Here is a 12,662-nt window from a genome sequence, read left to right on the forward strand (position 1 = left end):
AGCAATCTTACAGCGGCGCAGCTACACCACTGTAAGCTCTGTGCAGCTGCTCTAAACTGACAGGAGAGAGCTCTCCTGTTGGCTTAATTACTCCAGCCCCCCGTGAGAGGCAATAGCTAGGTCAGTGGGAGAAGCTCTCCTGCCAACATAGCGCTGTCCACACCAACGCTTAAGTCGGCATAAGCGATGTTGCTCGGGGGGAGGGGGGGTCGCTAATTCACACTCCTGAGCGACATAATTTATGTTGATTTAGGCTACTGCTACACTACGTCTTAACTGTTCTTCTAGGTTGAAAAACCTCAGAAAGTGTGGTTTTGCCAAATTTCAGATTTTCCCCACACAGGAAAGTGTCATGTGAAGGGTTTTTTTTTTTTTTTTGACTGGAAGAACTGAAGAAAAATCCAGTTTATGCGTGAAACAAAACACAGCTCCACTCAATACCATGTCTTGTTTTAGACACATCTACCATGTCTCGTCTCTAAAGAAAGCATTCCTAATCTTTTCAATATCTCCTCTCATGGAAGTAATGTCCCTAGAAGAACAGTTAAGATGTAGAGTAGCAATAGCCTAAATCAACATAAAGTATGTCGCTCAGGAGTGTGAATTAGCGACCACCCACACCCCAAGTAACATCACTTATGCCGACTTAAGCGCTGGTGTGGACAGGTTGTTTTGTTTAACGCATAAACCGGATTTTTCTTCAGTTCTTCCAGTCCAAAAAAAAACCAAAACCCTTCACATGACACTTTCCTGTGTGGGGAAAATCTGAAATTTGGCAAAACCACACTTTCTGAGGGTAACTTTCCTTGTGATACTTTGCCCAGCTCCAGTATAGAGCAAATGTTATCAGTTATGCTTATAAAAAGTCAGCATAAGCTCTCAAATGGGGGGAGGCATCACCAAACAAAACTGAAAGGCAACATAATTACAAATTATAAATACTACTTAACACAAGTGTCCTGTGGAACTCATGGCCACAATGTACCAAAGCCATAAAGCTTAATATTGCAGGATCCAAAAAAGGATTAGTCACATGGATAAACTATACTATACTCCTCCACAGTTGTACTAGAATAAAAAACATAGTGGGGTTACTAATTCACTTCTCTGGGGCTAAGACAACCTGTCTGGAAGCAGGGTTGGCAGCAGAGCCAGTCTATGGGCAACCTAACAAGCACAGCTGGCCTGTAGTATGCTGCCTGGTTAGTGGGAAGTCAATGGACCAGCTCTTAAGCTCAGCAACAGCAGCAGTTCAGTGACGGTTCAAAGCATTTACCCATTGCTGTATAGCTCCTGCTCCCAACTTGTTCCAGCCCAGCTCCTGTCTTAGACCCTCACAATACACATTTCAAGATCTAGCGGTCCCACACGTGTCTATCACAACATGTGGTTTACCTCATCCAATGCATAAATGCCTCAACAACAAGTATGTGGCTGAAACAAGAGAGACAATCACTACGCTCTCGAACTCTCACAGGAAAATGATAAAAGACAAAAACACCATATCACCTGTGGGTGAATACTTTTCATAAAGCAATTATGCTACATCTGTCCTCTCAGTCCTCATCCTCAAAGGAAACCTGCACAACATTTTCAAAAGATGAGCCTGGGAGCTTAAATTCATAACTTTGCTGGCCACTAATCATGGTTTTAATAAGGACACTGGATTTATCAATTATAACAATCTGTAACCCACTACCCCTCCCCTTTTTGTCCTATGGCTACAGGAGTGTTAACAGGCCTTGAATGGCCCCTTAGAATATGTGCTATCTGTTCCACTTTGCATTTAGCTGTGACACTGGGAGTACCTTTCCCAAGCCTGAAGAAGAGCTCTGTGTGGTGCTCAAATGACTGTCTCGCTCACCAACAGAAATTGGTCCAATAAAAAATTACCTCATCCACCTTGTCACTCTAGGAAACTCTCCATGTTAGGACTTCTTGCATCTTCAACTGAAGCATCTAGCACTGGCAGCTGTTCTAGCTAGGACACCATGCTGGCTGGAACATTGGTTTGGTCTGGTGTGAGGCATCCTGTGTTTCTAGATTTTTAAAATAAGCCTCGTGCAGTTGATCTTACCCCAGACTGAATCCGTAAAAGCCCTCCTGATCTCAACTTGGAAGTCCTCTGAAGACTGAGATCAATCCTTGAAAGAAAACGTCAGTACATTTGTATCAAGATAGACAGATCTATCATTAAAGCTCAAAAACAATAAGTATTCCACAATATCTGGAAGCTTCAGTTTTTCTAAGGCTGTGAACTGAACTTACCAAAGCAGACTGCTATTTGCTTGACTCGGGGAAACTTACTCACTTCCCTTCTCCCTTTTTCAGCATCTAATTCTGCTCTTCCTTTAGCTATTGGCACGGTTTCCTGGCCTCACCTGTCCCCTGGAGACTGGGTCTCCAGGGCTGGCGATCAAAATGGAGATGGTCATCCAAGCAAAGATGCATCACTGAGTCCATCCAAAAATTCCATAACTGTTCCCAGTGCTTCCTGAAACCTACAGTGCCAGGATGGATTCAATCTGAAGAAGTACTAATGGTTTGACACAGGAATACATTGAATTTCCTGAAACTTAATCATCACTCCAATTCACTAGGGCACCAGGAGCGGCATTCTGAAGTTGGCCCCTGAGGTGTCAAGGCCCCTGGATGCATCAAAGTGCTGAAACTTGTCCCAGGCACTGGCGCCAACCTGGTGTGTACTTGATAGAACTGAAGGCCACCATCAGGCCAAAGAGTGCAAAGATGCCTGTTATCTTAGCAATATTTGTCTAACAGTGTTGGGGAGCCTGATAAATCAAACTCTAAAAGAGAGATGGAAACTTAAAAAATACTTCCCAGAAACCATACCAATTTTGATAGGACTGAGACGCTTGAGCTACAAATGGAAACTTTAACTCTTAAGTAGATAAGATGCCTTCAAAGGACGACAACTACAGATATACAGTCTTCACCTTATGGTTTCCTTAAATCCTGTCCCTGCAGGTTTAGGTACCACACAAAGTACAGTATGTGTTTGAGTTTGCCATTGCTCCATGCTTGATACACCTAAAACTTTTTAACTATCATAAACAGGTAAAAATGTGGCAGGACAGTGACTTGGTCTCTTCAGCTTTGATGTCTTAGCTGATAGGATCTTCATTACACTCTGGCATGGCCCATGCTGCCAACTTGGAAAGGGCCTTGGCAGGGCCTGAAAGTCCCTCTAGAAAGAAGGAAAGAATTTGAACAAGTGTTTATCTCCTTGTCGGTGTACCTATTAAGTGAATGAAATTGCACTCCGTTTTCCCCAAGGTGGGGTGGGTGGCTGGCCAAACAAATAAATTTGGCCTCTCAAGTTTCCCTCAGACTTTTAACCAACAAGGGTACATTTAAGTCTCACTTCCGCATTTTAAAAAAAACTTGAAGTTTTAATACTCCTGCTGAATCACGAAGTTACCTTTTTCTTGTACCTTCCTAGATATACATGTGAGCCCTGGCATGTTGAGAGCTCTGGATAAGGATATAAATATAATAATGTACAGACATAGCATCAGTACCTTCCAAAAGGTGAAGTTAAACTATGTCACCACAAGGACCTATGAGTAGGGTTCCCTGGCAGTGTCCTCTATTTGGGAACTTGAAATATGGTTTCCATACCTGCTGTGAGTTCTTTGAGCCACCCTCCAATAAGCAAAGACACTGGCAAGAGTGAGCCATAGCATCAGGCTACTTGCAGTGACCATCTTAGATGTGGTGACTGTGGTTGTACTTCTGCTTTCCACACTGTACTCTCCCCCTAAGTGAACTTTTCGTTTCGCTTGGCTGATGTGCATCTTGAACTCCAAGCTGGTACATGGCAAAGAGCCGAGTTGCTCTGAAACAAACCCAAATTTACTGGTTTTGGTTTTTTTTAATTTATTTATTTTTAAAGGGTAAGTCAGCATGGCTGCTGACAGGCAACATGAGTCCCAAAGTACAGCAAAGGTTTAGCACGTTCTTCATTTGGAGATATCAGTCCCATACAGTCTCTCCCTCCGTTTTAATTTCTAGACTGCAGCAGTCAGGACCTTTTTCTTTTTAAAAAAAAAAAAAAAAAAAAAAAAAAAAAAAAAAATTGAAAGTAATATACATGTTCTTAGGCAGACTGTGAAACCACTGCCTACCTGCGATATGCTAATCCAACAGGGCCCAATTCTACTCTCCCTCCCTCCCTTCCTTCCCCCCCCCCCCCCGTGTAAAATGTAGCAGCTCCAATGGTGTTGAGCTGGTGAAAGTGAGGAGGATCAAGGTAATGTCTGAATTCCTCTTCCCCCTGCCTCAATAAGTTGTCACCGGTGTGCAGGCAATTTGTGTCACAGGTGAGCATTGCTGTGCAGGCAATTTCTGATCTGTTTCAATAGAGCAGTGTTTCAACCAAAAACTTTCCCATGGGGTCTTGTCAAATGACTTCTTATGGGAGAGCTTTGATTTGACAGGAAACTTCACAATGAACTTCACAACTTCATCTTAATCTAAAATGTTTAGTTTTGCTTTTTGGGAAAAAAAACAAAAACCACTTTTCATTTTCTCCCCCCCCCCCCTTTTTTTTTTTTTTTTTTTGCCACGGAGTGCATTAAAATAAACCATGTCCAAGGGCTTTTCCACTTTCTACCCCTCTTCTATTTTCTGCTCTAACTCTTCAAAACGTGTCCAAATTTGGAAAAGTAGTAGCAAAAGGAAAAACTAAATTCTGTCTGTCGCTTTTCAACTCTTGAAAAGTTAGGGTGGCAGAGAGGTACACATGGAGAACTTAGCATTCTATTCCATTCAGTGGTGAAAAGGGGAACTTAAAGTCTCCATAAATCGAAATTAATTTCTATTAGGAGCACAGCAGTTCCATCCTTGCTCTTTCCCAGGAGTCTAGTATGTGAACAGAGTTGTGGGAGTTGTAGACTAGGAGGTGAAATGTTGACTGGTGCTTCCCACTCATTCAGATTTAGCACCGTCCCACTGCTGCTCAGAGGAGCACAAACAAAGTCGTTACCATGTTGCCCTTTCTCTTGTCTCCATTAGACTCCCAAAGGTACCTGTGCCGAATCAGTGAAGATTGCCATTGATGCTGGTTACCGCCATTTTGATGGGGCCTTTGTGTACTACAACGAGCATGAAGTGGGACAGGCCATCTGGGAGAAGATTGCAGAAGGAAAAGTAAAACGAGACGAAATCTTCTATTGTGGCAAAGTGAGAAGTTACATCAGACTACTTACTCTTGTGATTTATTTTTGTGGGTGTTCTGGTGGGCTGAACATGCAGTACATTTCCTTAATTTCAAGTTAAATCATCCAAATATTTCAGTACTTTTTCAAACCCAACCTCCTGAGGTTTTGCCCATCGTTCGCCTCTTGGAACTTGTACAGTGACTCTTTCTTTGCATTGCACATGCACATTTTCCATTGCAGGCCTTTTCAAACACCACGGCTTGAATTAATTGTTTTAAAGAGACTTAATGAATTTACAGGGAAGGGAGGGAGTGGGAGAGGAAAATCTGGCAACTACATGGAGGCTTCCAAAAAGAAAAACGCTACCTATAATTTTAGGCTTAACTTTGACAGTCGTCTCATACAGCTGGATTTCCGAGAAACACTTCACATAAAAGCCAGCTTTCATTGTGGGATTTATATGTGAAATTCAGTGATCAATGCAGAAAACTGTCTTGTGGTGATGTAGTCTTGTGCTTAATTTCAAGAGGGGAAAGGCTCCTGAGAATGAGTCATGAACTAGTCAAAGTTTTAAAATCTTAAATCTGACACTTTTTTTAAATCATCCAAACAAGTGAAATGGAGAACTTTAGTTCAAAGTATTGATAAAGGGATTCAACTTTAACTTTAGGTCATTGGTACAAAAGTGGTACCAGTTCAGTTATGCGTGAAATAAGCTAGCAGGCTCAGGTCAGTTTCTTACAGGCAGCTGTTCATGTTATAAAATCCCCCACCACACTTAACACAGTGCTCCTGGCATCTTCCTTTCTCTGTACAGTGGATCTTAAATGTGCACCACAAAACACTGGTTTAATAAATATTTCAGACATCTAAAAAGTATGCATTCAGTGTTTTGTACTGAACAATTGTAGCTGTTTACTTCCATAGCACCTTCTGTTCTAGGAGCGAAGTACTCCGCAAACTAGGAGTCTAAGCCACAGCTTCAGATGGTTTTAAGGCTTAAGTGAGTTCTCAAAGGTTAGAGAGCAAGTCAATGGCAAAGCTGTGAACAGATTTCCAATCCAGTGCTTCAGCTATACCATGCTAGCTGCTTTCTGTCACAGATGGGTGGGAAACCGTTTTCCTGTTACGGGGGGGGGGGGGGATTTCAAACTCTTCCCCAAACTGGGGCAAAGTCAGTCACAAGTTTTTCACTAATCAAAAATCTAAACTCTGGATCAGGTCAATCAAAGCAGTTTGTATTGAGCACTCTAAATTTTTCAAGTGATTTGACATTTTTGAAACGAGAAGTTGTTTGAAAACAGGACCTGACAATTTTGAAATGTCTCAATTTTTTAAAATGGGAATTCAGCAAAATTGACCCTTTCTTGCAGGAAGCTTTTGGTTTCAACAAATTTGTTTTTCCAGCAAGAAATGCCATTTTTAAAATTTCCTACCCAAATCTAGAAGCAAAGTCTTCTAACACCCAGTCACCTGATCTAACCCCTAGACAGCCTTTCTATTAAATGCACTTCGTCAAACCATTGGCAAAACGTCTTATATTTATCCTTGAGTCAACGTTTAGTTGGACAGAGTTTTTCTTTAGGGAGGGTGGAACATGTGGTTCCCAGAAATGAGGTTGTGATCCTGATCCTATTAGACTGTAGCTTTTGTTGAGAGAAAGACATTCTGGTTCCAACCTTGGCTGCAATAACATGCAATATATGGGAATTCCTCTACTGCAGCTATCTTTCTATTCTTTTGTCTGGTCACTACTTAACAAGATAAAGATTTAACCTGAACCTTTGGGGTTAAATGTATATTTCATCTGTGATTTTTCCCTCCCTCCCCTTCCTGAACTTTGATCCTCTTTTTTTCCTAAAGCACAAACTGAGTTAACGGCAAATCTCTAGCATATAATGGCTGACCAACCCTAATTCTTTGCATTATTAGAGACGCAGTGGTAAGCTCACTAGGCCATTTATTACTACAACATGAGAAAAAGCTATGCTTCTTTCTGACCTGACCCCCAAACCAGCAAGTACTAGAAATTTCACAGGAGAACCTGGCTTTATTATGCAATTTCTCAACTGAAGGAGTTCAGGTAAGTCTTTAAATGATTTGATGATACAAATGTCACACCAGCCCATCAGCCATGGTTAACAAGACTAGGCTCAGTTGTACTGGAATAATGACTTTGTAAAGTCATACACTATCTGCCAGCTGAAATCAGGATTTGTGCTTGGCTCCCGCTGTTAACATGTTGATCACAGACAAAGCATCCAAAGATTTCAGAGGCTTTCCATCAATTGCCAACAATCTTTGGCTTATGTACTAAGGCTTTCATGGTCGTCTCTTTCACCCCAGAGATTTTTCTTTTCTTAAGCTAAAAAGTAAGATTTCCAGGGAATGTGGTGTTCTAGAATGTCACAGCTGCTTGGCAGGTTTCTGATAGGCTGAATGTTGACTCATAGATGTAGATAACTTTTACAAATTGTGAAAACCAGTTAGGAAACTCACCTAATATTTTTTGGCACCAGTGAAACTAAGGTAACAGGTTTCAGAGTAGCAGCCGTGTTAGTCTGTATCGGCAAAAACAACGAGGAGTCCTTGTGGCACCTTGGAGACTAAGAAATTTATTTGGACATAAGCTTTTGTGGGCTAGAACCCACTTCATCCATGCATCTGATAAGGTAACAGGTTTCACAGCCACTGCTGCAGCGCCTTTCTCTGAAGCCTCTGTGGCTTTTTAAAACTGCTGTATTCATGGCACTTACTCACTGATAGGTATTTGTACAGGGCTCCCTCTAAGGTAGAAGAGCATTTGGAAAAACCCATAGCTAGAACTAGCATTTTGTTTAATCTTGAAAATCCAATTAAAAATAAGGGGATGGCTCTCCTTGGTCATTACCTTTTTAATAAGGTAAACTGTCTTCACATGTAAAACAATGAAGAGCATTCCCTACCCCCTATTGAAAGTGTTTGTGCCGCAGTCGCTCTCTTCTACATCTAGGCCCATCTTAACTGGTAATTCCTGGAAGCTGGGTCAGGTAGGCAATGACTAACCCCATGGACCTCTGAATTGTTCAACAGGTCAGCATGGCTCACGTTAGATAATGCAAATTATAAAATGCCTCCTGATATTTTAGGCTCTTATCTTGTGTTCAATGCACAAAGGATGCTTTCTTGGTGTGTTGTGTGTGCGCTGATATTGGCATGGGCATGCTCTTAACGCTCATAATCAATTTGCAAAGACTTTTAAGGAACATTTGCTAAGGCATGTGGGTCTTTTGCAAAATAAAACACATCACCATTACCCCCTAAGTAACTGTGTCTACTAAAAATGACTTTGGCCCGAGCTCACCCACATAGCAACTGCAGGTTTTCCATTAAACATCCTGCAACCTAAAAATGGCCAGCTACATATTGAGAAGAAAGTTCCAAAATCGAGGCTCTCTACCAAAAAAATGCCCTGCTGCCTATGTTCAAAAATTCCCCATCTCCTTTCGGATTGAGAAACACCTTGAATTTCCCCCAAAAGCAGATTTAAGGCTATGTCCTGCACAAAGCATAGATACTCTGCTCAACTCAAGCTGCCCCTGTTAAGACAGGTGGCTACATTGGCAGGTGGTAGCTGAAATTTTGGTGTGGTCTTCAAGAATAGCCCTAAATAGAGCAAATTTCAGTTAACCCAGATGGGAGAAGACAAAGGCCTGGAATCCTGCATCAGAAATGTCTGTCTTCAAGCTAATCAGATGATGGGTATCTTGGGTCACAACTAACACATGGGAATCCAAGAACACGGATGGTTTTTAAAATCCTTGACATCTGGGAATAATCCCTCAATGGAGGAAGCAGGCATAATTAGGGACTATATAAATCATGTGGGTGGTTTTAGAAAATTCATGACCGTGTAAATGGCAATGTATTGAATTTCACAGTTTGCACAGAATGAACGTAACCAGCAAACTTTAGTCAATTTCATTTGCGCCTGCGACCTTTTTTTTTTTTTTTTTTTTTTTTTTTTAAGATGCATCCATTCTGTTTTCTGGCTAGATGTTTTTCATATGCACGTACACAGCACTCAATTCCTCTGCATGTGCACAGCACAGTAAGCTACGGTAATATTTAAAAAATCCTAGTATGGGGGCATTTTCATGATTTCTGTGCCCCCTATGAAATTGTTATTTACACAAGGCCCTAGTTCAGTTTTCACTCAAACCACATCTGCTTCATGCCTACGGAGCATCAATGCAGCATTTATCTTTCAGTGAGGTTCTGAGCTTAAACAAAAACTTCCCTAGATCATGCAGAGACTCAAACCTACCTGGTCCTTTCTTCATAATATCATTTGATCACATGACCTAGCATCAGCATGATAAAACTGACCACAGACATTGGAAATCTTCAACAAAAAAATCAGTATATGCTGGGGCTGTCAAGCGATTAAAAATAATCACACGATTAATCGTACTGTTAAACGATAATAGAATACCATTTATTTCAATATTTTTGGATGTTTTCTACATTTTCAAATATATTGATTTCAATTAAAACACAATGCAAAGTGTACAGTGCTCACTTTATATTTATTTTTGATTACAAGTATTTGCACTGTAAAAAACAAAAAAAATAGTATTTTTCAATTCACCTAATACAAGTACTGTAGTGCAATCTCTTTGTTGTGAAAGTTGAACTTACAAATGTAGAATTATGTACAAAAAAACCTGCATTTGAAAACAAAACAATGTAAAATTTTAGGGCCTGCAAGTCCACTCAGTCCTACTTCTTGTTCAGCCAATCGCTCAAACAAGTTTGTTTACATTTGCAGGAGTTAATGCTGCCAGCTTCTTGTTTACAATATCACCTGAAAGTGAGAACAGGCATTCTCATGGCACTGTTGTAGCCGGCGTAGCAAGATATTTACATGCCAGATGCACTAAAGAGTCATATGTCCCTTCATGCTTCAACCACCATTCCAGGGGACATGCGTCCATGCTGCTCACAGGTTCTGCTTGATAACAATCCAAAGCAGTGCGGACTGATGCATGTTCACTTTCATTATCCGAGTCAGATGCCACCAGCAGAAGGTTGATTTTCTTTTTTGGTGGTTCGGGTTCTGTAGTTTTCGCATCGGAATGTTGCTCTTCTAAGACTTCTGAAAGCATGCTCCACACCTCGTCCCTCGCAGATTTTGGAGGGCACTTCAGATTCTTAAACCTGGGGTCGAGTGCTGTAGCTATCTTTAGAAATCTCACATTGGTACCTTCTTTGCGTTTTGTCAAATCTGCAGTGAAAGTGTTCTTAAAATGAACAACATGTGCTGGGTCATCATCCAAGACTGCTATAACATAAAATACATGGCAGAATGCAGATAAAACTGCAGGGGACATACAGTTCTCCCCCAAGGAGTTCAGTCACAAATTTAATTCATGCATTATTTTTTTTTAACAAGGGTCGTCATCAGCATGGAAGCATGTCCTCTGGAATGGTGGCCAAAGCATGAAGGGACATACGAATCTTTAGCGCATCTGGCACGTAAATACCTTGCAACGCCAACTACAAAAGTGCCATGTGAACATCTGTTCTCACTTTCTGGTGACATTGTAAATAAGAAGCGGGCAGCATTATCTCCTGTAAATGTAAACACACTTGTTTGTCTTAGTGATTGGCTGAACAAGTAGGACTGAGTGGATTTGTAGACTCTGAAGTTTTACATTTTGTTTCTGAGTGCAGCTATAACAAAAAAAAAATCGACATTTGTAAGTTTCACTTTCACAACAAAGAGATTGCACTACAGTACTTGTATGAGGTGAATTGAAAAATACTTTATTTTGTTTATCATTTTTGCAGTGCAAATATTTGTAATAAAAATAATACACACTTTGATTTCAATTACAACACAGAATACAATATATATGAAAATGTAGAAAAACATCCAAAATATTTAATAAATTTCAATTGGTACTGTATTGTTTAATGTGCAATTAAAACTGTGATTAATCACAATTTTTTTTAATCGCGATTAATTTTTTGAGTTAATCGCGTGAGATAACTGAGATTAATCGACAGCCCTAGTATATACCAAACTTGATAAATTTGGGGAGTTCATTTTTGTTTCCAAAGTCACTTGCTCAACCCTGAATAGATACTTAGTGACCTCTACTTGAAGCCACAAATCTCTGCAATTTTGTCCATGTGCAGACTTCAGAGCATGAATACAAGTGCACAGCTGAAAAAAAAATATTTTTTTTTGTAGATCCTCTTGCTAGAGAGGGAAAGGGGAGCCCTCCGGTGGGAATAAGCAAACTTCAGAAGGTTCAGAGTCTGGCTGTGGCTTAGATAAGTATTTGAACTATTCTAACCATATGAGACCTCTCTGAAACCTTCCCTCCCTTTCGCCAATCCTTTCCAATCACAGGACCCTTGCCAAACATCCAGCCAAATTCAGGAAGTAGAAAGTTGTTGTCTACATTTTAAGTATGTGAGCGTGTTTAAAATCTACTATTTCTGGTCAGGACAGGTTTGAGTTATGGGTAAAGGTTCAGGTCCGTTCTCTATGCTGATCCATCCTAGGGGGAAAAAACGGGGCTTCTCCTTTGTGTACATAAGTAATCCAATAATGCACTGACTTACATCCTGTGCTAAGCCAATGTAGTCTGTAGTGCTGTCTAAAGGGGAGAAAGGTGGGGAAATCAAGTAACTGAATTTCTATTTATCTCACTAGAACCAAGAGTGTGGGTTTTTTTGTTTGTTTTGTTCCCCTCCCCTAGTTGTGGAATACATGTCACCCACCAGAGCTGGTGCGTCCAACTTTGGAGAAGACACTCAAGATTCTGCAGCTGGATTATGTTGATCTCTATATTATTGAGCTGCCAATGGCATTCAAGGTAAAAAGAAAAGTAGCCCTAATGCTTATCACAATATCTGTCTGTGTGAACCAAGTCCTCTGACTCAGGTAATTCTTCAAATTTACAGACCATTGTTTGTTTAAAAAAGTGGTTCTTTGGTGGCAATGTAATGCTTGACATTCTTTGGATGTGCATATCGCTCTTCATTGAAGAAGACAAAGCACAATAACATGAACTTTGTGAAGTGGAGAATCCTGGCCAAATAGAGTAAGCATAACTTGCCAAGTGGAATAAAGTGGGCCTTTAGCACTGGTGCTAGGAGAGCTCCTTTAGCTGGGGTGAGGGGGGGATATTAGTCCTGAGGGCGTTCTGCACCAAAAAATTTAAAATTCTGTGCACAATATTTTAAATTTCTGCAAAATTTTGGAAATTTTATTTGTCAAATAAATGTGGAGGTTTCAGCATTGCATTGGGGAGCACAGGCCACTGGCTGCACAGAGGTGGGAGATCACTGTGCAACTATGCCCCCCCACTCCCCTGGGACATGGACTCAGCGGTGAGGCTGCACCCAACCCTGATGCAGTGCAAGGACCGTGCCTGCCCCAGAAACATCCCAGGGCCCTGCCCCTCCATACCAGGTGTGGGCAGG

At 40.9% G+C, this 12,662-nt stretch overlaps 1 protein-coding gene across 2 annotated transcripts in view; it reads left to right on the plus strand.

Annotated features, from left to right (window-relative positions):
- Positions 1-12,662, plus strand: part of AKR1D1 (aldo-keto reductase family 1 member D1) — a 45,931-nt gene that overhangs the window by 14,839 nt on the left and 18,430 nt on the right. For both annotated transcript variants that reach the window (XM_065401241.1, XM_065401249.1), the window contains exons 2-3: positions 5,038-5,205; positions 11,936-12,052. In XM_065401241.1, coding sequence (XP_065257313.1) covers positions 5,038-5,205; positions 11,936-12,052 — 285 coding nt within the window. The remainder of the gene's footprint in view (positions 1-5,037; positions 5,206-11,935; positions 12,053-12,662) is intronic.

This window comes from Emys orbicularis, chromosome 1 (assembly GCF_028017835.1).
Source record: "Emys orbicularis isolate rEmyOrb1 chromosome 1, rEmyOrb1.hap1, whole genome shotgun sequence".
Lineage (NCBI taxonomy): Eukaryota > Metazoa > Chordata > Testudines > Emydidae > Emys > Emys orbicularis.